Source organism: Helianthus annuus, chromosome 11 (genome assembly GCF_002127325.2).
Source record: "Helianthus annuus cultivar XRQ/B chromosome 11, HanXRQr2.0-SUNRISE, whole genome shotgun sequence".
In the NCBI taxonomy this organism is placed as follows: Eukaryota; Viridiplantae; Streptophyta; class Magnoliopsida; order Asterales; family Asteraceae; genus Helianthus; species Helianthus annuus.
In genome coordinates this window covers 169,656,320-169,681,449 of record NC_035443.2, presented here as the reverse complement: position 1 = coordinate 169,681,449, position 25,130 = coordinate 169,656,320, and the positions used below count along the sequence as shown (strand labels likewise).

General features: G+C 37.4%; 2 protein-coding genes and 1 long non-coding RNA gene across 3 annotated transcripts; all 3 read left to right on the top strand.

The window, feature by feature from the left end:
• Positions 1-686: 686 nt before the first annotated feature.
• Positions 687-25,130, top strand: LOC110919452 (G-type lectin S-receptor-like serine/threonine-protein kinase RKS1). The gene is made up of 6 exons (XM_035980160.1): positions 687-1,029; positions 9,393-9,584; positions 23,946-24,158; positions 24,262-24,499; positions 24,583-24,730; positions 24,837-25,130. Exons 1-6 carry the CDS (start codon positions 687-689, stop codon positions 25,128-25,130), a joined length of 1,428 nt encoding a protein of 475 aa, XP_035836053.1.
• Positions 14,681-15,228, top strand: LOC110916297. Its single transcript, XM_022161041.2, has 2 exons — positions 14,681-15,078; positions 15,168-15,228. Exons 1-2 carry the CDS (start codon positions 14,754-14,756, stop codon positions 15,182-15,184), a joined length of 342 nt encoding a protein of 113 aa, XP_022016733.1. The 5' UTR covers positions 14,681-14,753; the 3' UTR covers positions 15,185-15,228.
• On the top strand, positions 22,334-22,987 carry LOC118484136. The gene is made up of 2 exons (XR_004872839.1): positions 22,334-22,439; positions 22,945-22,987. It is a non-coding gene; the product is annotated as an uncharacterized LOC118484136 (long non-coding RNA).

Below are 25,130 nucleotides of genomic sequence, written 5' to 3'. Positions count from 1 at the left end.
TAAATGGCCTTTTGTAGGCTACACAATGAAAGAAAATAACTGCAAAGTAAAAAGTACCACTAACCCACTAACTCTAATAAATGGGTATAAAAACAACTAACTAGTGCATGACTTAATCTAATTGCTACGTGCATAAAATATATAGTTGGAAACAATGGAAAATAAACAAGTAGTGGTGCATGGTTACGTGGGGTAATTGTGCACGTATTAATGCCCACCCCTCGAAAACGTCCTTGTCCTCAAGGACGGACGGTATGAACTCCCACGGGGGTCGCCATTCGACTCTCCCAAAAGAGTTTGGTGTAGTCACAACCGGCCGCCAAGGTGGTTGCCATGGCGGTCGCCATTCGATTCTTTCGGTTGCATTTGGTGAGGTCTTAACAGGTCGCAATGGTGGGCGCCAGTCGCGTCTTCCGCTTGTCGTGATGAACGATGTGAATTTCATCTTTTTCGTAGCTGAAATCATAGTCGTCGTTTTTGATGGTGGGGCGAAACGTGTAAACGATTTGTTTTTGCGGGCTGATGAGTTGGTATTAGGCTTTGGTGGTCTCAATAGTAAGGAACTTGGGTTGGTGTGTATGGTGACAATTTTAGAAACAGTTTTGGGTTGAAGTTTTAGTGGGAATGGGGTTTTAACAATGATGGAGGTGGAGAAGGTTGTTGCCGGTGTGGGTGATGATGTGTAAATGGGATATGTTGCTGTGGAAACGGTTTGCCTTAGTGTTGACGCGGGTAACGGAACAGGCGGTATGGTGGCAGTGGCAGCGTGTGGTGGATGTGAGTTTTTCGGGTTGGTGTTGGAAAGGGTTGTCGTGGGTGGTGGTCGAGCGGGCAGCGGAGGTGGAGGTTCTAGGCCGAGTCGGGCGCAAAAATGCAAGAGTTGTTGTACCGCGAGAAAACTCCACATGGTGTCAAACATTGACATGGTATGCGAGGCTTGTTGGGCGGCAATAGCTTCTTGTTGGATCACTAGTCGGTCGACCATATCAACTAAGGTCGTGACGCCTTCTTCGAAGCTTGTACGAGGAGGCATGATGATCTCAATAAAAGCACCAATGATAGAAGCCGATTCGAGATGGCTAATCTCCCGATAGATATACCCGTAGAGTGGGTTAAACTCCAAGAAATAGATAAAGAACAAGACTCTAATTTTGCATCAGTTTTTTCTTTTATTCAAAACATAAATGGCCTTTTATAGGCTACACAATGAAAGAAAATAACTGCAAAGTAAAAAGTACCACTAACCCACTAACTCTAATAAATGGGTATAAAAACAACTAACTAGTGCATGACTTAATCTAATTGCTACGTGCACAAAATAAATAGTTGGAAACAATGGAAAACAAACAAGTAGTGGTGCATGGTTACGTGGGGTAATTGTGCACGTATCAGCTCTAAACTAAATGTTGTGAGTTTATAAAACTAAGAAATGACAGTAAAATAATTGTTTCTGAGTTTGATGAAGATTCAAAATGTGGGCAAATTTTTAAAAGATAATTTTTCTTTTTTGAGAAAAATATAGTTTTTTAATTAAATTATATAGAATATTATAGTGGTCCTTGTAGGTCCCTTTCCGGAGGATGACGAACCTAAACCTTGTTATACAAACCCACTAGCAAGTGCGGAATCCAAGCTAGCAAGCAAACCGGGATGAGACAAGTATAAAGCACAACACACAAGATTCACCGATTAACACCACTGTATTAATGCGAATGAAAGGTTTCGGTTACAAGCTCAATGTTCACAAATGTGTTTTGCAAACTCTCTAGTGTGTGTGTGTGTGTGTTTTGATAGAATGCTCTCAAACTCTCTCGAAAGTGTCTGTGTGAATCTATCTGTCTTGAACACACTGCATGGGTATTTATACCCAGCATCTGATGTCTGGTCCGAAGGATCCGATAGATGATCGAAGGATCATCTATCGATGACAAAGCTGTCGAATGATCCACAAATACTTCGAAGGATTGCATATCCTTCGAAGTCTAACAGTATCATTCGTAGCCTATCTTTCGATGTCAACGAAGGATCTACAATATCCTTCGATTAGCTATCCTTCGACACAGAACATCTTACAACATTTTACAAACTGTTGTCCAAGTCAAACCGGAGGATGGTTGACTTGGTCAACTTACAACAATAACAAGGACATTGTTTACATCGTGACCGAATACAGACAAAGTACAGACACAAGTGCACCAACAAACTCCCCCTTGGCTGTAGCTTTGTCTTTATCTTCTATAGTTGTAGACTCGTCTCGAACTTCGATGGTCTTTGGTCTTCGAGTTCTCAAAACTCAGATGTCCTTTCAAGTCTTCAATGTCGGAGGATCTTCAAAGTCTTCACGTATTGAAAGCATAGAGTGTATCAACAAACTACCCGTATCATGTAGGAAGTGTGTTGACAAACTCCCCCTTAACATAAGCTCCCCCTTGAGTTATGCTCGTGAAAAACTTGATCTTTATGAAGTGAGATCCTTGTGGTGTTGATGATGGTCAGCGGCAACTCGATCATCTTCATCCTTTGAGTGCCTTCACGTCGTGTCTTTATTCCAAAGCTTGTCATCGACCATGTTCTCCTAGCCTTTAGAATCTGCACATACAAGAAATCTAAACGCGTAATGAGAACAACTGCTTGGAATATAGTTAACATAAACAAATGACACACGTATGACCATGTCACAATCAAACACCGTCCGACAGTTTGAAAGTTTAATAAATTTGTCAATTTTAGTTTAACTTTCAAAACTTGCAAATTTCGACCGTGTATGAAGATTTAGTCAGTTCGGTTTTCAGTCAGGTTTCAGGCAACGAAGACTCGAGCTCCAAAGTCGTACGATCGAAAATAAAGTAGAAATAAAATCTTTTTGGTATTTTTGAATTTTTCAAAAGTAAAGACTGAAAGCAGTAAATAAATATATACAGACATTCTTTTTGCGAGTTTCGAGGGTAAGAGAATCATATCAGTGTACGGTCATGCCAAAACGCTCTTGTTGTTCAATTAGTTAACATTAAGATAAACATCCTATAACAATTATCGGTATTGTTATCCACTTAAACTCAACTTATCAGATGTAATCATGGCGAGGGGATACGTTAAGGAATGATTTATACTTACCGACCGGTGTTCATCCACATCACGACACATTCCCGTATCAAGGTATGCACGAGAGTTCATCTTACCGGTGAGTATACCGATTATCATCTGTTTGACCGTATATGATGTGAGATTCTCACTTATTTTGATTTGAAAAACAAGCCCTATGTGATAGAATCACTTATTTATGAGGAACTTGATTTTCATATGCATGAGGGCACAGGTGCAAGTCCGTGAACAGGTCAGTACTTCCGTACAGCAGAGAGACGAACTTGACACCCGGATAAATGTGATATTTTATCACTTATTTGATTTGGACATGTGATTGTTTATCACTTATTGAGGTCGAATGCAGTATGCAATATGTACACGTATGTATAGTATCATGGAAGATCTAGACTTGCGTCCCCGTTATTTTTCGGTAAAAGATACAACCATGATACCCAGATGATAAGCAGCATAAAGACCGAATATCTCAGAACCTCGGCAATCTATCAAACGAAATTTCGGTACTAAGACCATATGCCAATGAATGGTTCCCACCTGGTCTTCAGTCAGTTTAAGATTTATATCACCCTGCACACTTTAAAATGATTGTGAGCCTACCGATACATCTTATATAGAGCTGCTTATCGTTTTTCATTTAAGGTTTAAAGAGGTTTGGATAGACCACTGATGTACTATCATTTTCTCTTTTGCTCGCCAGGAAACTCATTTTTGTTTTTCTATTGTTTTTGTGTTTTTGAAATTTTTCGATGTTTTTGGATTTTCAGATTTTTGGATTTGCTCCCCCTAAAATCAAGAAACTAAGATAAATTTAAAACACAAAGGTATTTACAAAAATGATTTTCCGATGTTGGTTTTGACTCGTGTTTTACCTCAATGCCGTTTACCAAAATTAATTTTTAATCAGAAATGATTTATCGAATTTTGGAAAAATGAGTTGGCACGTCGGTAAGCGGTGCGGACCATGACAACATTGACAAGTTTTATAGAGAAACAATCACGTGTGAGGTGATATTTGAGATCAACGTGTCAGGCCAAAGAGTGCTGTATGAGATGATAATAATTCATAAAGCAGCTTAAATATCGACAAGCATAGGAGAGATTAGAAATTCAAAACCGTATCCTGCAACTGTTTCGTGCAATGCAAGGAATCTGAGCGCTCTCCCAACTGGATATCCACCCGGTGTGGATTTCAAAGTCGATTTTGTAGCTACTGAAGAATCGTTTCACAGCAACATGATCAAAAACCTTTGGTTCCGGCTGGCCTTCCATATTGCACCAGCGAAGGTCTTTGACTTTCTCTTTCAGAAATGATGTGCGGATGTTCAATCCATGCCAAAGCTTCTGCACACATTTCATTGTATTCTTTCCTGAGGACCCGATCAAAAACCATAACAACCAAATTTTGTCACGTCCTTCATTTGGTCGAATTTTGCAACTTCATTCAGCCACATTCATTCATCAGACATTTTTTGTCTTCTTTTCCTTTTCCTTCCTCTCCATTAATGACAACATCATTCTCCTAGATATAACAATGTTTCGGAGCCTTATGTCGCCAATCTTGTGCATGGACGCTCCACTATCAACAATCCTAAGACTATCAATAGTTCCTCCTGGAACATCCTGCACACTCATTCAGAGATTAGTTGGAGAGGGGGACCCAAGCCTTCACAGACTTGGGTCGCCCGTCATCATCGAGAATTGTAACATCCATTTCCCGATGATTCGGAATTGATGTAGCTCCCCTGAAACAATTACCGGTTTTGGTATCCAAATTTGTTTCTGTTTTTCATGTTTAACATCTGATTTAACAGATTTTGTTTGGATGACCTCCGGTTTTAAAACCTTTTCAACTTCTTTTCTTTGTTTCTTTTTCTGTTTCTTTTCTCGTTGTTTAACAAGACGAGGGTCCTGTTTTGGTGAAATATGGACAATTCTTAATGATGTGTCCATACTCACAGCATGCAAAGCATGATCTCCGCTCAACAAACCTCGGAGTATCATAACTGCAATAGCTGGATGATGAACTTCGTGATCTTGAGGTACTTGGTCCTACATCACAACCGTTTGTATGTTGTGTATAGTTGTTTTGACTGTTTCTTTTCAAAATTTTACTTTGTTTAACAGAATCCTTGTTGGATTTGTTTTTGAAAGTATCAATTTTATCAGTCCCTCTTGATTTCACGAAGTTTATCTTCCGATCCTTTTTCTTGTTTTCGCCCTGTTTGCCTTTTCTATTCTCTTGGGCGGCATGATTTTGTTCACGGGGATCATCAACCTTTGCTTTCAACTTATGAAGATATGGACAATTTCGAATGATATGTCCAATTGTTCCACACTCAAAACAATATCTTCGTTCAACAATCCCCGAAGCATCATGTGATCGTCTTGCCGACGATGATGAACTTTGTGATCTCGAGGTACTAGGTTTTGAACAGTTTGGATCATTTCTTTTCAACACTGTTGCTTGTTTAACAAAATCTAAGTTAGATTTGTTCTCAAAAGTTTCGATTTTGTCCGTTCCCTTAGATTTCACAAAGTTCACATTCTTGTTTTTCTTTTGGGTCTGTTTCTTCTGACCCTGAGTCGGTGCTTTTCCTTTAGGTTTGGTGTGATTTGGCTGCCTCTTCTATGTTGGTAATTTCTGATTGCCATATTGTTTTCGAATTTCAGCCTTTGGAATAGGAGGACACTGTGTAACTGTAACACGTGATCCTGTCTTTCCCAAAAACTTACTTGTCGAATTTTGAAAGACTTCATTGATTAATGATTGATTAACATTCTTAATCGGAAAATCTTTGTCAGAGTAGATTTTATCATCACCAACAAGAGTGTACAGCAAGTTCACACCCTCCGACTCTTGTGCAGACGAGGACTCGATTGCAACAGTCTTAGCGGGTTTTGCAGGAGGATCACATAGAATGTAATTCTCGAGAGGTATGTCCCCATCTTTGACTTCCGCATCAGACTTTGCTGGAACAGCATCATCAGATTCATCATCAGAAGAATCAGCATCCTCAGTAATGACAGGAGGATCCTGATTCAGTTCAGCAGAAGACACACATGTATCTGCTGATACATCTGAATTGGATGACACATCTTTCTTATATCCGAGTCCTGTTGCAAACTCCTTTACATCTAGAGGAACTGATGGTTCAAAGAACACTCTATCCTCCTCATCAGGCAATGCATCATAATTGTGTCTCACAGGTGGTGGACATTTTTTGTAACCTATGCATGTGACATCCCGTTTTTCTTTCTGAACGTCAATGATGTGATCCAACACATAGCTAGAGCTCAAATAACTGTCTAGCTTAAGTTGGATCGCATCACTTTCAGTTTTGACACAAGCCATCTCCTTTTGCATTATCTCAAGGCGAGATATATACAAATTAATGTCAGTTTGTTTTCTGGAAACCATTTTAGTTAGTTCGGTTTTATCTTTCTTCAAGTTCTCAATTACCGATTTAAACTCCTTTTCATGGTTTTCATAAAACATGTTGGCTTCAGTGCACTTAGAAAGATCCACGGTTAACTTCTGGTTGTGGATAAACGTCACATCATATTTCTCTTGCAAAGCTTCGTGTTTGCTTTGCAATTCACACCACTTGGCATTCAATGAAACATGTTTGTCTTGCAAGTCAAACAGACTAGCTTGTAAAGCATCATGTTTGCCTTGCAACTCAGACATGTTTGCTTCTAGATCAGCACACTTAACTCTTAATCTAGCACAATTATCACAATCTACAGCAGTGGGTTTATCGACACATACCTGACTGGAATCACTCTCAGGTGTTGACCTTTCTGCATCAGAATTAATAACCTCCCTTGATGATTCACATTTAGATCCATCCTCGCTCGAACTTGAAGTTGTATCACCCTCAACTGAAGTTGAAACATCTTCATCTGAACTTCTATCACGTTCAGAACTGTTATCATTTCCCGAGGATTCACCATTACTTGCATCTTTGACAATTTCAGCATACAACGCCGATTTTGTCTGACAACTGTTCTTTGGATCAAGAGATGATGGTTTTACAGTAGAACAACGGTGTTGTAAACCAACTGGGGGTAATGGATTTCCATACAAGTCTGTGGTTGGAGCTGGCTTTACAGGAACTTGTATTGGATTGCCAAACCAATCTGTTGTAATTGTCATTTTCGGTTCACTTTGCTTCTGATTTGTAACTGATGCCCACATTTATGCAGTAATTCAAGGTGGTGTGGGAGATTCGGCCCATGATGGAGATAAACTTGTACACGTGTATTTTCCACTGTCTGGAGTCGGTGTACCCAACCATGAGGGAGTGGAACCCGAACTTGTATATTTTCCACTGTCTGGAGCCGGAGTTCCCCACCAACTCGGATTCATGATTGATAAGCAAAATAAATGCTAAGTTAATATTCCGAAAGATCACACAGTCGAAGGATCCTGTTTGAAAGATCTGAAATCACAGAAACTTGTTAATAATAGAAAGACCACAATCGAAAGATCAAATCTTGTTCGAAGGATCAACAGTGCTCGAAAGATCACTGTTGAATTTCGAACAATGATTTCGAAAGATTCACAATCTCGAAGGATTCACTATTTGAAAGATCCCTATCTTTCGAGTATTTATCCTTATCTTTCGAATAACTGTCTTTCGAATAGATTCCCTGATCGAAAGATATGTTTCGGACTTCGAAGGATGCGTCGAAAGACAATTATCTATCGAGCCTTCCTTGATCGAAAGATGGTCTTTCGATGTCGAAAGATATCTTTCGAGATCCACTGACACACTGACACTGATGTGAAAGGTTGGTGAAAAGGTGATGGGTTGGTAAGTCAACTTTCGGCAAAAGGGATGTGCAGGTTGTACTTTCCCACCAACTTTGAAAATGTTACCCAAAATAGACACCCCTTATCCAGAACCAGTCACCGGAATACTTACCGGAGATATGGCCGGAAATTACCAAGTCACTTAAAAACAAGTTTTCAAGTTACCCAACCCAACCTAGAACACTCCCGAAGGTTTAAAACTCGTTTTTCAGTTTAAAAGTGCAATAAAAAGTCCAAAAACGGGTGCAAAACCAAATGTCCAAACACACCAAGAACTTGAATAAAACCCGGTTTTAAACAAGGTAAAGAGCCTTTGCTCTGATACCACTTGTAGGTCCCTTTCTCGCGGAGGATGACGAACCTAAACCTTGTTATACTAACCCACTAGCGAGTGCGGAATCCAAGCTAGCAAGCAAACCGGGATGAGACAAGTATAAACACAAACACACAAGATTCACCGATTAACACCACTGTATTAATACGTATGAAGGTTTCGGTTACAAGCTCAATGTTCACAAATCAGTTTTGTAAACTCTCTAGTGTGTGTGTGTGTTTCTGGACAGAATGCTCTCAAACTCTCTCGAAAGTGTCTGTGTGAATCTATCTGTCTTGAACACACTGCATGGGTATTTATACCCAGCATCTGATGTCTGGTCCGAAGGATCCGATAGATGATCGAAGGATCATCTATCGATGACAAAGCTGTCGAATGATCCACAAATACTTCGAAGGATTGCATATCCTTCGAAGTCTAACAGTATCATTCGTAGCCTATCTTTCGATGTCAACGAAGGATCTACAATATCCTTCGATTAGCTATTCGTCGACACAGAACATCTTACAACATTTTACAAACTGTTGTCCAAGTCAAACCGGAGGATGGTTAACTTGGTCAACTTACAACAATAACAAGGACATCGTTTACATCGTGACCGAATACAGACAAAGTACAGACACAAGTGCACCAACAGTCCTAGAGCATATTATAGAGGCCTTGATGTGAATACTAACATATGTAAAACTTTCGCTAGTGACGTTCCTATAAATCTTTTATATAATGTAAAATTTGTGATTAAGTAATGTTAATACTAAAAAAAAAAAATCATAATTCCTACAAATTGTTTTGTTCATTTATTCTGTAAACTATATTACCTTATTAATTTTGTTCATTTAACTGATTTCCTGCAAGGGTTTATTATTTTTATTTTGTTTAGTTAACATTGTAAAATAAAGAACACTGGTTTAGTTTGATCAATAAAAAATCGGGTTGAATTAAAACATGCGGTCTAAAACCCTGGTAACATGAATCAAGTTCTTCTAGAATTTGAACAAATTGGGATGAAACTATACTAACACAAAAGTCCATAATTGTTTGATTTTTTTTTTCTTTTCTTTTTTTGGTTTTGGTTATTGACAAGCTAGGCTCGTCGAGAATCATGATAGTTTTCATGATAACTTTAATTATTTGATATAGCCAAACGAAATGAAGCCAAAGTTGGGTTCAATTTCGAAAGTAGCTTGAAATCCTTAAGAAGTTCTTTGACAGAGAAGGATATTGGCGGAAATGTTGATTTACAAGTGTTTAATTTAAGCACAATAACTAAAGCAACCGATAGTTTTTCTTGTTCAAACAAGCTTGGAGAAGGTGGCTTTGGAACCATTTACACTACAAGAAATCTGGCTTTTAGCGACAAACCCTTTAGCGACGAAATTATGTCGTCGCGATAGACAACATGTAGCAACGAAAATTGGTGGCAACAAGTTTTTCACAAATTTTCATTTTCTGAACCCTATAGGGACTAAATTTCGTCGCTATAGGTTTGGCGGGATGGAGGGAAAATATCCCGCTTTGGGGAAATATGTGTAGCGACTAATTTTCGTTTTGATAAAGAAAATCTTTTTCTTTTTCATTTTTATTAACCTAAATGGGGCAGAAAAGTGAGAAAAAAGAAAAAAAAACTATTTGAGTAAACTTCTGTTTTGCTCCCTTTGGTTTGGTCACTTTAACGATTTTGCCTCAAACCTTTCAAAATAGCCATTTTACTCCCTGATCTTTGAAGGCCTTCATGATTTTGCTCCCCGCCACTTAACGTCATCCATTTAAGCAGTTAAAGCATGTCACATGCAAAACACCTGAGGGGCAATTATGTCTTTTCCCAACCCTGATTAATGAATCACATTTAAAACCCTAACAACCCATTATCTATCTGCTTCTCCATTTCATTTTCTTCCCCATCACATTCAAAACCCTAACTTCTATGGCAGACTTCCATTGTGCTTGTGGGTCTCCAACCTCGTATGTGACATCTTGGACTTCTAAATCCAGATCGGTGATAACCTTCTATTCCCTACGAATAATCTGCTGGATCCGTCCAGCCTTGATAACCAGCAATCAATTCAGATCCGTGATTAGTTATCCAGTTGATCCGTGATTAGTTATGCAGTTCCAGATTCGTCCCCAATTCTCAAATCCTAACCCTAGCATTTACCACTTTGTCACTGTTGTTAAAGTATAACAGTGAATTTCTTAACTTATTAATTGCTAAGGAAACATCATCATTGTTCATCTTTTTTTAAGAAAAATATCAAAATCAACTTTTTCGATTAAAAAAGCGAAGAACAGAGCGACGAAACATCCTGTGGCGGGAAACTAAAAACGAAAATAAATGCAGTATTACGTTTTAATCAGAATACATCGAAATCAAACTTTTGTTGGAATAAAAAACTGGAAAATATTTGAAGAAACCGTGTCGGCTGTTGGCATCATATCGGAAGTCAGAACCAATTCTATCAAAACAAAAGGTCAAACCGGAAGAATAAAAGGTCACTTAGATCTTATCCTTTAAAAATTACAATTTCTGTTTTAATGCTCTATATTCAAAAGAAAATATATGTTTTAAGGAAAAGGAAATAAAATAATACCTAAAGGAAATCGAGATAAGGCAACTTTTGGTTATCAGACGGTTTAAAAGAAAAAGTTACAATTTGATTTTTGGAGGAAAACATTTTTAAGAAAAAGAGAATCAGATTTATTCTTGATATAGAATTCTAAATTTGTTAACTTGCTGAGGAAAATAAGGGTTTGAAAATTGGGGATGATGAAGGTTGTGGGGAATGATGGAAAGAGAGAGAAAGTGTGTGAAGATTAAATAGGGAAATTAATAAGTTTAAGTGGGAAAAGACTAAAATGCCCCTCATGTGAGGGGCATGTGACCATGATTTAACAGTTGAATTGGATGACGTTAGGAAAGGGGAGTGAAATAGAGATAAACTTTATAGACCAGGGAGTAAAATGGCTATTTTGAAAGGTTTGAGGCAAAACCGTTAAAGTGACCAAACCACAGGGAGCAAAACGGAAGTTTATTCAAACTATTTTTGCTAACCTATTGCGACTAAATATAGTTCCTATAGGTCCGGGTATTAATTTTTAATTTATGAAATAATAATACACCAAAAGGTACTGGTCGATATCTGGTTTGCAACTTCAGCCCTAAACCCACTCGTAATTCCCTTCCTCTTATATGGCGATTTACGGCAAGAGACCACAGCCTTCACTCGTCGCTTGTAAGCCCCATCCCTCTTTTTCGTCATTTACGTTCGTTTAGGGTGTAATTGGGGGTGTTTGGCTAAGCTTTTTGACTTCTCCTTCTCAGAAGGACTTCTCCTTCTCAAGAAGTCACAATTTGTGAGTTCTCCTTTTCTCCTTCATGAAGACAAAAAAACCCTTGAAAAGTCATTTTCTTGCTTGTGTTTAGCTAAGCTTTTCTCATCTTCCTGACTTCTCAATAATGTTTGGTTATGCTTCTCCTTCTCAAAAGGACTTTTAGCTCTATATAAGTCAATAAGTCATTTTGAGAAGGAATCCCAAACACCCCCATTGTTCTCTCTATTTACAGATTTCCGACAAGAAACAGAATGCAACCATGATTTGTTGTTCGTTTTGTTGGATATAATGTTCAATTGTCAGATTAAAATTCGAAGTTGCCGTCAAGGTACGACCCAAAGAGTTACACTTTGGGCAACGAACATATAACGGTGTTTTAATCGTTAATCACTGGATCACGAAATAATAAGCGTAATGAAAGAAACAGGTAATTATTTAGAATAATTACGAAGAGCCGGATTAATTAGACAAACTATAATTAATTTGTTAATTATAATAAAGTTTAATTGTATATATATATATATATATAATACATAATATAATATAATTAGTTATGAGATAACTAATAAAGAGAGATTGTGTTTGAATTAGATTATAATGCTAATAGATAAGCATACTACCTAATACGGAATTCCCAATAGATACGATTGAGGAGTTGTATATTAATCTACACATGACTCTCTATTATATTAGAGATATAAATCATTCATAAAAAAAAGACGGTTGTTTTTTTTTTTTGGCCACTCCAAAAAAAAGTCAAAAGAAACAGAAGGAACAAAATTGTTACAACATTTGTTTGTTGTTGCTGTCGCAAGAAAAAGCAAAGAGCAGGAACAACTTTTGAAGTTTTAGTTGATCCTAGTTTTGATTACGCAAAAGGTAAGTAAAGTTTTAACTTTATTTTCTTTAGTTTAAAGGTTTCGTTTGAAATCGTTTCAAACGAACAAATATGATTTCGTGGTCAACGATCATCTAGCGAGATCGTTCGTTGAACCAAGGTGTCTTTCTTGGATGTCACGATTCTTTAATTTTAATATAACCTATTTTGATTGTAAGAAGATCACTGGTGGAATCGGTTTAGAACCGAACCTCGTGTACATGTTTTCCGCTGCGTTCAGTTTGTTTGACAAATTGATTAAAATTATTTTCCAAAAGTTACACGAAATTCCAACAGTGGTATCAGAGCCACCTTACAAATCAAAGTAGGTTATTTTATACATGCGTTTGTAGATCTATAAAATAGTTATAGGATTGCATGCTTAAAATCGAGTAGATTTGGATAGGATCCTGTCACGTATACTAGTTATAGGTAAGAAGTTTTATTAAGGCCAAACATGAACACTTGTCAAAGTACTCTTGACAAAATATTTGGCCTTAACCTATTTCGTTTAGCTTAATGATCGTACTATGCAAATCTGGGTTTAGAATTTTTTTTATGACACGCGTACTAAATTAGTTTTTTAGCTACGCGGTTAAATAAATTAAAAAGTTGGAAATATTGAAATAATGATTTTAATATCAAAGCGATATATTTTTTTATTAAAAAAATCAGAACTCATTAAATTTTTCCTTATCGGAAATTTAAACAAACAAAAAAAAGAAGTTTTTTTTAGGATTGGATCCAAGATTAAGTGGGAGCACAAAAGGGTTTGTGCTACACTTAATGGGCTCGGTTCACGTTCTTGGGCTCGAACGAACCGAACATATTATGAACCCGGAATTGCATATTTATTTATTTATTTTGCGTTTTGCCATGAGATGTTTATTACGCCATAAAATTAATAACTAATACACGATCACTAAAACGACAATTTTAATAAAAGGTTTATTAAGTATTGGATAGGTAATTAAAATAAACAGTTTATTTTAAAATACAAATATCAAAATTGGTTTTTCAAAAATTAAAAGTTAATTTGGAAACCGTAATTAATAAACGTTATTAATTAAAATAAATTTGCGACACGACCAACTTAGATTAAATAGGGTATTTAAAATTAATCGGTCGAGTGATTGAAAGGTGTTTCAAGTCGTCACAAATTAAAACGTAAAATTGATTTTTACAAAGGAATTGTATAGCCTATGTTCATGCCATAGGCCGTACAAGTATTTTAAAACGACCCGAACTGGTAATTTTAAAATATAACCCAAATTAAAATCGATATTCTACGCCACCCTAAATTAAGAACACCCGAACTGATCTATCCGAACCCCTGGTGCTAGTGTTTACCCTGCATCCAGGCCTACGGTTTTGGTTAGGGGTAGTTTCGCGATTTCCATGCTTACATGGGCCGGGCTACAGTTCTGATTTGAGGACAAATATCACTTTTGCGACACGAGAGCGAATGTTAGTGTTTACCCTGCATTCGTCTTCTACGGTTGTGAAAGTGGGTGTAGTTGGGGTTAACGTACCAATGCTTGACAACACTCGTCATGCGACCCCAAACCGAGAATTGTGTAGTTGACACAATTGGTGATCGTCACCTACCCTTCAATCTATGCCAGTGAAGAGTGCTAAGTCCATTCACTGAGTTATGGGGAGATGGGATCTCATCCTAATTCCTAAAATTTTGTATATCTTGGGTCAAAATTGAATTAGGTTAATGCATGAAAATTACTAATAAAATTTTCTTCTAAATTCTACAGATGTCTACAAACAATTCTGATAACATCAAATTCTCGCTTAAGTCCATCCTTGAAAATGCTAAACTTGATAATTCTAACTTCATGGATTGGTACCGCAACCTGAAAATTGTTCTCAGGACGGAGAAAAAGGCTTATGTCCTTGAAGGACCAATTCCCGAAGCACCTGCTGCTAATACGGGTCCAGCCCGCAGGACATGGGAAAAACATGTTGATGATTCCCAAGATGTGACATGTCTTATGCTTGCTATGATGATTCCAGAACTTCAGAAGAATCTGGAAAACTTAGGCGCATATGAGATGAGTGAGCAGCTGAAAAACATGTTTCAGCAGCAAGCTCGTCATGAGCGTTTTGAGGTGATGAGATCTCTCATTACATGTCGCATGCAGGAAGGTACTTCGGTCAGTGCTCACGTACTAAAAATGAAGTCTTTCGTTGATCAACTGGAGCATCTGAACGCACCCCTTAGTAATGAGTTAGCTACGGATGTGATCCTTAACTCGCTACCCAATTCATATCATCAGTTCGTAATGAACTATAACATGAATGGGTGGGAAAGAACGATCCCAGAGTTGCATCAGATGCTAAAAACTGCTGAGACAAACATCCCAACTAAGGGCAATCCAGTGCTGGCGATCAGGGAAGGAAGAATTACCAAGAAGAAGCAATCCAAGGGAAAAGGCAAGGCGAGTAAGCAAGACAAGGGCAAAGGCAAAAAGGTTGCCACTTCGAAGGCAAAGCCTCATAAAGATGCCAAGTGTTTTCACTGTGATGAGATCGGGCATTGGAAGAGGAATTGTCCCAAGTACCTGGCTGAGTTGAAGCTTAAGAAGCTGCAGATTGGAGAATCCTCAGGTATACATGTTATTGATCTATTTTCCTTTTCGAGCAAATCTTGGGTGTTTGACACTGGATGTGGTTTTCACATTTGTAATGATTTGCAGGGACTAAAAAGGATTAGGAAGCTGAAGCAGGGTGACTTAGAGCTGCACGTTGGGAACGGGCAGAAAGTTGCTGTGAAGGCAGTTGGAGAATTTATTCTTGAATTACCTTCTGGATTGTTTATTTCTTTAGACAATGTTTTTTATGTTCCTAGTTTGACTAAGAATATTATTTCTGTTTCTGCTTTAAGAGAACAAGGTTTTAATTATGCTTTTGATATTGTTAATGGTAACATTTCTGCATTTTTAAATGGTGTGTTCTATTTTGAGGCTAAGCCTCACAATGGTGTCTATGAAATAGATACTTCTAACAATAGATCAAATAATATGGTATGCTCTCTTTCCTCTAAACGTGTTAAAACTAGCTTTAATCAAACATATTGTTGGCATTGTCGTCTTGGCCATATTAACATCAATCGCATGAGGAAGCTCCAGACTGCAGGGATTCTAGAATCCACGGGCCAGGAGACTTATGATTTATGCGAATGTTGTCTAAGTGGCAAGATGACTAAGGCCCCTTTTACCGGAACTAGTGAAAGGGCCAAAGACCTGTTAGAACTCATACATACTGATGTATGTGGTCCATTCAGGACTATGTCAAGGAACGGGGAAAGATACTTCGTTACATTTACTGATGATTATAGTAGATATGGATATGTTTATCTTATGAAGTTTAAACATGAAACCTTTGAAAAGTTCAAAGAATTCCAAAATGAAGTACAGAATCAACTAGGGAAAACGATTAAGGCACTTCGATCCGATCGAGGTGGTGAATACATTAATCAAGAGTTTGATGAACATCTCAAGAAGTGTGGGATTATATCCCAACTAACTCCACCTGGAACACCACAACTTAATGGTGTATCTGAGAGGAGAAATCGAACCTTATTAGATATGGTTCGATCAATGATGTGTCGTACAAACTTACCACACTCCTTTTGGAATTATGCTCTTGAAACTGCTACACGTCTTGTGAATATTGCTCCTACTAAAAAGGTAGAAAAGACACCATATGAGATGTGGCATGGTAAACCACCTAAAGTCTCTTACCTTCGCGTATGGGGATGTAACGCTTATGTTACCAGTGAGTCTTCGGACAAACTTGATCCTCGCGGTGAAAAAGTTGTTTTCATTGGATATGCATATCCGGTTGGTTATTATTTCTATAATCCTGCTGAAAATAGAGTTTTCACTAAGCGTCGAGGAACATTCCTAGAGGATGAGCTTATGGCGCGAGGAATTGGAGATAATCTTGTGGATCTTGAGGAAATTCGAGAACCACAAATTGATCAACCAATAGTCGAATCTGCCTCTCAACAAAATATTGTTGAACCTGAACCTGAGAGGATTCAGGAATCTGATGTAACACTAGGCGTCCGCAGAAGTACGAGGGATCGTCATGAACCTAATCGGTATTCACCTGATAGGTACGTCTTGATAATAGATCAAGAAGAGCCCTCAACCTACAAAGCTGCGATTTCAGGTAACGAATCTGAAAAATGGCTCCAAGCCATGGGCGTCGAGATGCAATCCATGTATGACAACCAAGTCTGGGATTTGGTTGAACTTCCTCCCGAATGTCGGACTGTAGGAAGTAAATGGGTTTTCAAGTTGAAAACAGACATGGATGGAAATGTGCAAACCTATAAGGCTCGGTTGGTTGCTAAAGGATTTACTCAGACTCAAGGAGTTGATTATGAGGAAACCTTCTCGCCAGTAGCCATGCTTAAGTCTATTAGGATTCTACTTGCCATAGCCGCGTATTATGACTATGAGATATGGCAAATGGATGTCAAAACCGCGTTCCTAAATGGACACCTTACAGAAGATGTCTATATGGAGCAGCCTGAAGGTTTTGTAGATCCTAAGAATCCAAAGAAAGTTTGCAAGTTGAATAAATCCATTTATGGATTGAAACAAGCATCTCGAAGCTGGAATCTTCGTTTTGATCAGAAAATCAAACAATTTGGTTTTATCAAAAACGAAGATGAGCCATGTGTTTACAAGAAGGCAAGTGGGAGTTCTATTACTTTTCTAATCCTGTATGTAGATGACATACTTCTCATTGGAAACAATATCCCGATGCTGCAGGACGTTAAATCCTGGCTTGGTAAATGTTTCTCAATGAAGGATCTTGGAGAAGCTGCTTATATTCTAGGAATAAAGATTTATAGAGATAGATCTAAGCGGCTACTTGGACTTAGTCAAAGTACATATATTGATAAGGTCATTCGACGTTTTTCAATGCAAGATTCCAAGAAGGGTCTCTTGCCAATGGCAAGTGGAACCGTACTAAATAGTCATCAGTGTCCCAAATTGGACAAAGATAAAGAGGATATGAAAAAGGTTCCATATGCCTCTGCTATCGGTTCCATCATGTATGCCATGTTATGTACTAGACCGGACGTATCGTTTGCTCTGAGCTTGACTAGCAGATATCAACAGAATCCTGGTAAAAGTCACTGGATTGCTGTGAAAAATATCCTAAAGTACTTAAAAAGAACTAAGGATATGTTTCTGATATTTGGCGGTTTGGAAGAAGAGCTGAAAGTAAAATGTTACACTGACGCAAGCTTCCAAACGGATCGTGACGATTCACGATCTCAGACAGGCTATGTTTTTACTTTAAATGGTGGTGCTATAACTTGGAAGAGTTCTAAGCAAAGCGTGGTGGCCCAGTCGACCACTGAATCAGAATATATAGCGGCTTCAGAAGCTGCTAAGGAGGCTGTTTGGATGAAAAAGTTCATTGCTGATCTCGAAGTTATACCAAGCATACAGAAGCCTATCGAGATATTTTGCGACAATACAGGTGCAATTGCTCAGGCAAAGGAACCAAGGTCGCATCACAGCACGAAGCATATTCTCAGAAAATTCCACTACATACGGGAAGTTTTGGAAAGAGGAGACATTGTAGTAGAGAAAATTGATACTGATCAGAATCTAGCGGACCCGTTTACTAAGCCTATACCTCAAGTGAAACACGAGAAGCATGCTGATAGTATAGGTCTTAGATATGCTAGACAATGGGTCTGATTTTGTAATTTAGTAATTTGGTGCATTTTGAACTGTAAACAATCTTTTATGTTTATTTGAATTTAATGGTTGAATGTCTTTTAAACTATTATATTTGTGTTCAAATATTAGTACGTTAGGTATCTATGAATATTGTATTCTAAAATGTCCGTAGTCTATCAGATTCGTGAGAACCAATCTGGTAAAAGACTATTGTGAATTAGATGGTTGATCCATATAATGGATACTCAAAGTGTTGAGAACCATATTCACTGATATGATTAGTTGAATCATATTGGGCGTAACTCGTTTCAAAATGATCTTCATGGATCTTAGTCATAAGACGTTTTGAATAGGTACGATCACTGTATCCTTAGACCTGCGGTACATACTAGAACTAACTTAAATGAATGGTTGCTCTTTGATTCTATCTAACGCTGTACGTAACTGGCAGTAATAAGGATAGTTTTGGGAATGATCTGAAGTTTAGTGGGAGTTGTTTGTAGCCAAAGGGATCTGTACTTCTATACTTAGAAGAAGAACACTCTGGCGCCTTTCGTTGGTTTGAACTGGTGTTAACGCGTGGCCACGCTCGAACTAGTAGTAGTTTGATAAACCACTTCAAATCAGGAACGAAATTAGAAATGGTTGAATAATATATGAGAATGAATTGGATCCATGTCTCATGTTCAACAAGTGTTCAATACAGAGGGATAAATGAGTCGATAACCAGGGCTATAGTATTTGCATAACCAAAGGATTGATTAGTGCAAAGAATTAGTTGACATAAATTTGTCATACCTTACCGGGGGCAATATGATGCAGCTAGGCACCCACTATTGTCTACTTTGAAACTTAATCGGCCAATCGACCAAGTGGGAGATTGTTGGATATAATGTTCAATTGTCAGATTAAAATTCGAAGTTGCCATCAAGGTACGACCCAAAGAGTTACACTTTGGGCAACGAACATATAACGGTGTTTTAATCGTTAATCACTTAATCACTGGATCACGAAATAATAAGCGTAATGAAAGAAACAGGTAATTATTTAGAATAATTACGGAGAGCCGGATTAATTAGACAAACTATAATTAATTTGTTAATTATAATAAAGTTTAATTGTATATATATATAATACATAATATAATATAATTAGTTATGAGATAACTAATAAAGAGAGATTGTGTTTGAATTAGATTATAATGCTAATAGATAAGCATACTACCTAATACGGAATTCCCAATAGATACGATTGAGGAGTTGTATATTAATCTACACATGACTCTCTATTATATTAGAGATATAAATCATTCATAAAAAAAAGACGGTTGTTTTTTTTTTGGCCACTCCAAAAAAAAGTCAAAAGAAACAGAAGGAACAAAATTGTTACAACATTTGTTTGTTGTTGCTGTCGCAAGAAAAAGCAAAGAGCAGGAACAATTTTTGAAGTTTTAGTTGATCCTAGTTTTGATTACGCAAAAGGTAAGTAAAGTTTTAACTTTATTTTCTTTAGTTTAAAGGTTTCGTTTGAAATCGTTTCAAACGAACAAATATGATTTCGTGGTCAACGATCATCTAGCGAGATCGTTCGTTGAACCAAGGTGTCTTTCTTGGATGTCACGATTCTTTAATTTTATTATAACCTATTTTGATTGTAAGAAGATCACTGGTGGAATCGGTTTAGAACCGAACCTCGTGTACATGTTTTCCGCTGCGTTCAGTTTGTTTGACAAATTGATTAAAATTATTTTCCAAAAGTTACACGAAATTCCAACACGTTTTGGGGCTATTAGGGTTCGTCGAGCAAGTCCAGTGAGTTCAATTGTAAGACCGCGACAACGGTGGCGGCCACGGTCCCTTTGGCCTCCAGTCTCTTCGTATCAGGCACATCTCTCTCTTTAGGCGTCAAATTTCATTTTGTATGAGCTAATCTGCATCAGTTATTCGTTGTTTATATGTATTCTGTATCAGTCGTAGCAGTTTAGTCGGCTTAAATAGTGCATGGTTTTACAAATATAAACGAATGAAACACCTTATAAATTTGCATACTGTTGATTTATTACACAGATGAGCTTGCTATACGATTCTAGATACGAATGAATTGTTTTGATTTGGAAATTGTGTTTCCCAAAATTGTTTTATTTTTAGGTATTTTTCAAGGAGTTTAGTATGTAGGTATGTTTTTTAGGAATTTGTATTTAATTTTTTAGGAACCGTGGAACCACGAAACAAACCCACCGGAACTCTGGAACTACCCCGCACACTTTTTTTTTGTATTTCCCTTGTAACTGTAAGCTGTTTATTAACCTCGTACGCTAAGATTTTGGTTTGGAGAGTTACAAGTTTATTGTTCATAAACTTTAACCGGGTGACGATGAATCCCAACATTTGACATTTGCTTGGTTTAAAAAAGCGAGCTTAAAGCGTGAGGCAATGAAGCGCTAGGGATGTCGCTTTTTTTGCTCTGAGGCGACAAATCATGTGAAGCGTTTTGAAGCGCGCTTTAACCCCGAAGCGACGCTTCAGCCCAATCAGGTCAGATTTGGGTTTTTTATTTAGGTCCAATAGTCTCTAATAGGGTTTAATTGAGGCCCGCTACTTCTTTATCCTAAAAAAAGAACGTTAGTAAACATCTTCAGCCCCTCCCTCCCTCTTCTCCATCGATTCTTCATACCTTCTCCAATAATCGACTTTGGTTTATGTTTTAACTATGTTTTTTATGTGTTAAGTGTGTTTTTTAATCATGTTTTTGTGTTTATTATTGATTAACAAGTAGAATATGTCATATTGATGTGTAATTTTTTTTTTAATTTTTCTTTAATTTTGAGCGCCTCGTATACGTGAAGCTCTCGCTTTGCGCTTGAAGCTTCGCTTAAAGCTTTTGGAACCAAAACGCTTCGGAGCGCGTCACGCTTTTTTAAACCAAGGACTTTGTATGAGAGCCTTCATGTTAGTTGAGTACAACGAGAAGCATGAAACATGCTTTAAGTATATAATTATGAAGATCCCATACATCTAAGAATGGGGTATGCTAGTTTGTGAAATTTCTATTTGCTTGGTTAGGTGTCGTGCAATGAGGCTAAACTTAGTGAGTTATCATTGACATTACAGCCGATTTGATCGACCAATAGTTGTTCTAGGCCTCAAGTCTTTTTTTATGTTGGCATATAACGAGTGAAGAAGTTTATAGCTTTATTATATGTCACATATTCTCTTGCTTTTATTTAAGATACATACACCTTTACTGCATGAGAGTCATATAAGATGGCATCCATTTCATTTGTCTACTGTAGGCTCTAAAATGATTTTCAGCCACACGTTTTTTGCTGGTTATGCAATCTTCGAGTTGAATGACTAGTATCTTATCGGTTAATGACAGATGCAGCGTCTAATAGAAGTCTAAGTATGTTTGGAACGATATCTTTCCGATAAAGGTTAGTAGAATGCCGCCCCTATTCATTGTTGTTCTTGTATGTTACATTTTGAACAACACAGGTTAGTAATTCCTCATTTAATGCATTTTTTTCCATTTACTTGTACATGTGTTCATTTTCTATCGGTTATTAATGAAATAATTTCACCTTTGTACTCATCTATGAGACCTTAGTTGTTTCGTCGAATAATTAGAAATTTGAAAAGGTATTCAAGTATAAGGTACCTGTACCCGAACCCTACCCGGAATCGGTTACACCGGGTATGGTTTTTCAGGCCAATAAGAAATGCTAACCAGCGTTTAATGCTTACTGGGACTTTTTTTGCAGAATGATCTGCATGTATGCTTCATTTTTAGAGTTTTTTCTTAATATAATAATAAAGTTTTGTTTCTTGGTTTGTTGATTTATTGTTTGATTGCAGGAGCTTTGGTCATTGTATAAGTTTATCATGCCCGACTTATTTGAAACAGAAGATGTTGACTAAAAAATGAAGACTCAAAATTGATTGCTCGGATGAGGTCAATATTAGGCCCGTTTATAGAGCTTGACAGGTTTTGTGGCTTTGTTGGTTTGGATTTCGGTTTGATATTTGTTCATGTTGTTGTTTGATGATGATGATGGTTGAAGTTTGGTTGTTGAAACAGGGGTGTCACCTGGAGAAGGAACGGGTGCGAGTGTGCGACAATGTCGGATGATGATGATCAAGTGGACAAGTGGACAAGTGGACAGTGATGCGAATTTGTTTGATGGGATGGGTTGCAGTGCTGGATTGATCTCTATTGATCTTGCCAAACAGCTGAATATATACAGTTGAATGCTTAGAGGTAACATTTTGAGCTTCTGAGTTTAGCGATTTTTTTAATGCTTTAACAGTTGAATATGGTTATGCCTTATATGCCAATCTTGATACCTCCCACCAAAAAAAAACTAACCCGACCCGAAACCCGTTCTGACCCAACCCAACCCAGACCTGTTCCAACCTGAACCAAAACAACCCTTTTATAATTGACCCGTTTTGACCCGAACCCGTTTTGACCCATGACCCAGCCCGACCCGTTTGTGAGGTCTACGGATCATCCTTAACCGGAGATATAGAAGCAGTTGATCCTGTAAGTCATGTATAGATAGAGGGAGGTTATTTAGTGAACTCAAATAAGGAGAGAGTAGAGTGATTCCCTTTGTTCTTTAATGATTCGCGGTCGTCTAAAGAACCATGTATGATATGTATGCCATATACTTTTACCATTACAAAATTTTAAAAAACAAATTATGTAATAGTTAATTTAATGATTGTCTTTGTTTTGAACGGCTACAAATCTTTACTTCAAGGACGGATTTAGACATTGTTACAAAAGCGAACAAAACACAAAACGAAGAAGCAAGGACCAGCCTTGAACTGGATTTAGACATTGTTACAAAAGCGAACAAACACAAGGGTAGAAGAACATCATTGTTAAACAAGGACCAGCCTTGAACTGGGTTTTTGAGATGCGCTTTCATTACCTGCTGGTTTACTATCCAATGTTAGATCTATCTGGTCACATTTCCGATTACTTAGATTAATAGTTGTTGGTTGTCTTCTGGTCTTGTGTTTATGTTTGCATGATAGAAGAGTTGCTTGGCAAAGGAATGTGAAGATGGAGGTTGCTGATAGCCTGATACTACTTGGAAGCTAGATGAAGCTGGATTTTTGAAGACAATAGATCTGTTTTTGTGTAGTGTAGAACTGTAGATTTTGCTTTTGTATTGTTTTATACTTTTATGTATGGTTTAAGGCTTAGAGTTCATGTTTTGCACAGATGGAACATAAATGTTATTGAGTTTTGAACAGTAATTATTTTGACTGCCTGCACGCCGTGAAGCTCGCCCGCGGTTTAAATCCTAGTTAATATTAGAATTGAACATAGTTTGCTTTATAATCTTTAGTTTATTTTGGATTTTACAGTTTTTTTTTTTAATTTGGGAAACCTGGAAAATATTTAAAAAATAAAAAAAATATGAATTTTCTTTTCACCTATAGCGACGAAATTTGGTGGCTATAGGTGACATATTAAAAAAACCATTAAAGCCTATTGTGACGAAATTTAGTCTCTACAGGTGAAAGCTCTAAAAAAATATTAAAAGCCTATAGCAACGAAATTTTGTCTCTATAGGTCAACCTATTGCGACGCCGTGTATAGCGACGAAATTTAGTCGCGAAAAGCCTATTTTGATTCGTCGCGAAAAAGTCTTTTTTCTTGTAGTTATAAGGTAATGGTATAGTATTGTCATTCTAGGTGGTCTCTGAGGTTTAATATAATGGTTGTCACTTAATAGATAATGTGTCACTCAGGGTAAGCTACTAAATGGCCAAGAAATTGCTGTCAAAAGATTATCGCAAAGTTCAGGTCAAGGGATGCAAGAATTCAAGAACGAAGTGACGTTAATCGCGAAACTCCAACACAGGAACCTGGTCCGACTTTTGGGATATTGTTTTCATAAGAAAGAAAAGATGTTAGTTTACGAATACTTACCAAACAAAGGCTTGGATTCTTACATCTTTGGTTTGTTCTCTAACCTACAATCAAGTTCTTAAAATCCAACTAATTAATTTTCTAAAGGTCTACCAATTCTGAAATATATTCAATGGAATGGTGTCAAACCTAGATCAAGATAAGGCATTTCTTTTGGACTGGAAGAAACGGTTCCAGATCATTCAAGGAATTGCTCGTGGACTATTATATCTTCATCATGATTCTAGGTTGAGGATCATCCATAGGGATCTAAAAGCAAGCAATGTTTTGCTAGATACAAATTTAAACCCTAAAATAGCGGATTTCGGAATGGCAAAAATATTTGGAGGGGATGAAGAAGAAGGTAAAACACGTAGAGTTGTCGGAACATAGTATGTATAGTCCTCCACTCTAATGCACAACTAGTTTTACTAGTTTTTTTCATCTATCTTACGATAACATTATATGATTGTAGCGGCTACATGTCTCCTGAGTACGCAATGCAAGGCCTTTTCTCAGTAAAATCTGATGTTTTTAGCTTTGGAATTCTTGTTCTGGAAATAATTAGTGGGAAGAAAAACAACAGCTACTCTAAGGAGAGCTCAGTTCATTTGATCGGGCATGTAAGTAACTTCATTTTGCCATACAAACATGCATATATTCATTTCCTTTATATTGTTGATTATTTATCTTACCCAAGAAACATTATATAAATAACATCGATTTCAGGTTTGGGACTTATGGAAACAAGAAAAACCATTGATGGTAGTTGACTCATCATTAGGAGACACAGTCAATGTGGATGAAGTTCTTTTATGCATCCATGTCGGGATGTTGTGTGTTCAAGAATTTGCTGCTGACCGACCTACTATGACTGAAGTAGCTTTTATGTTGAGTAATCATGACACAATTCTTCCTTCTCCTAACCAACCAGCATTCATCTTTAAACAACTAAATTGTGGTAGGAACTGTGATGTTGGCTCTGGAAATGATGAAGCCATCACCATCCTTCATGCTCGGTAG

Coding starts and splice junctions, on each gene's coding strand:
- LOC110919452 (XM_035980160.1), top strand. CDS start 687: ATGGGATATGTTGCTGTGGAAACGGTTTGCCTTAGTGTTGACGCGGGT. Junction 9,585..23,945: donor TGGCTTTGGAACCATTTACA/CTACAAGAAATC, acceptor AATGTGTCACTC/AGGGTAAGCTACTAAATGGC. Junction 24,500..24,582: donor CGTAGAGTTGTCGGAACATA/GTATGTATAGTC, acceptor ATATGATTGTAG/CGGCTACATGTCTCCTGAGT.
- LOC110916297 (XM_022161041.2), top strand. CDS start 14,754: ATGAACTATAACATGAATGGGTGGGAAAGAACGATCCCAGAGTTGCAT.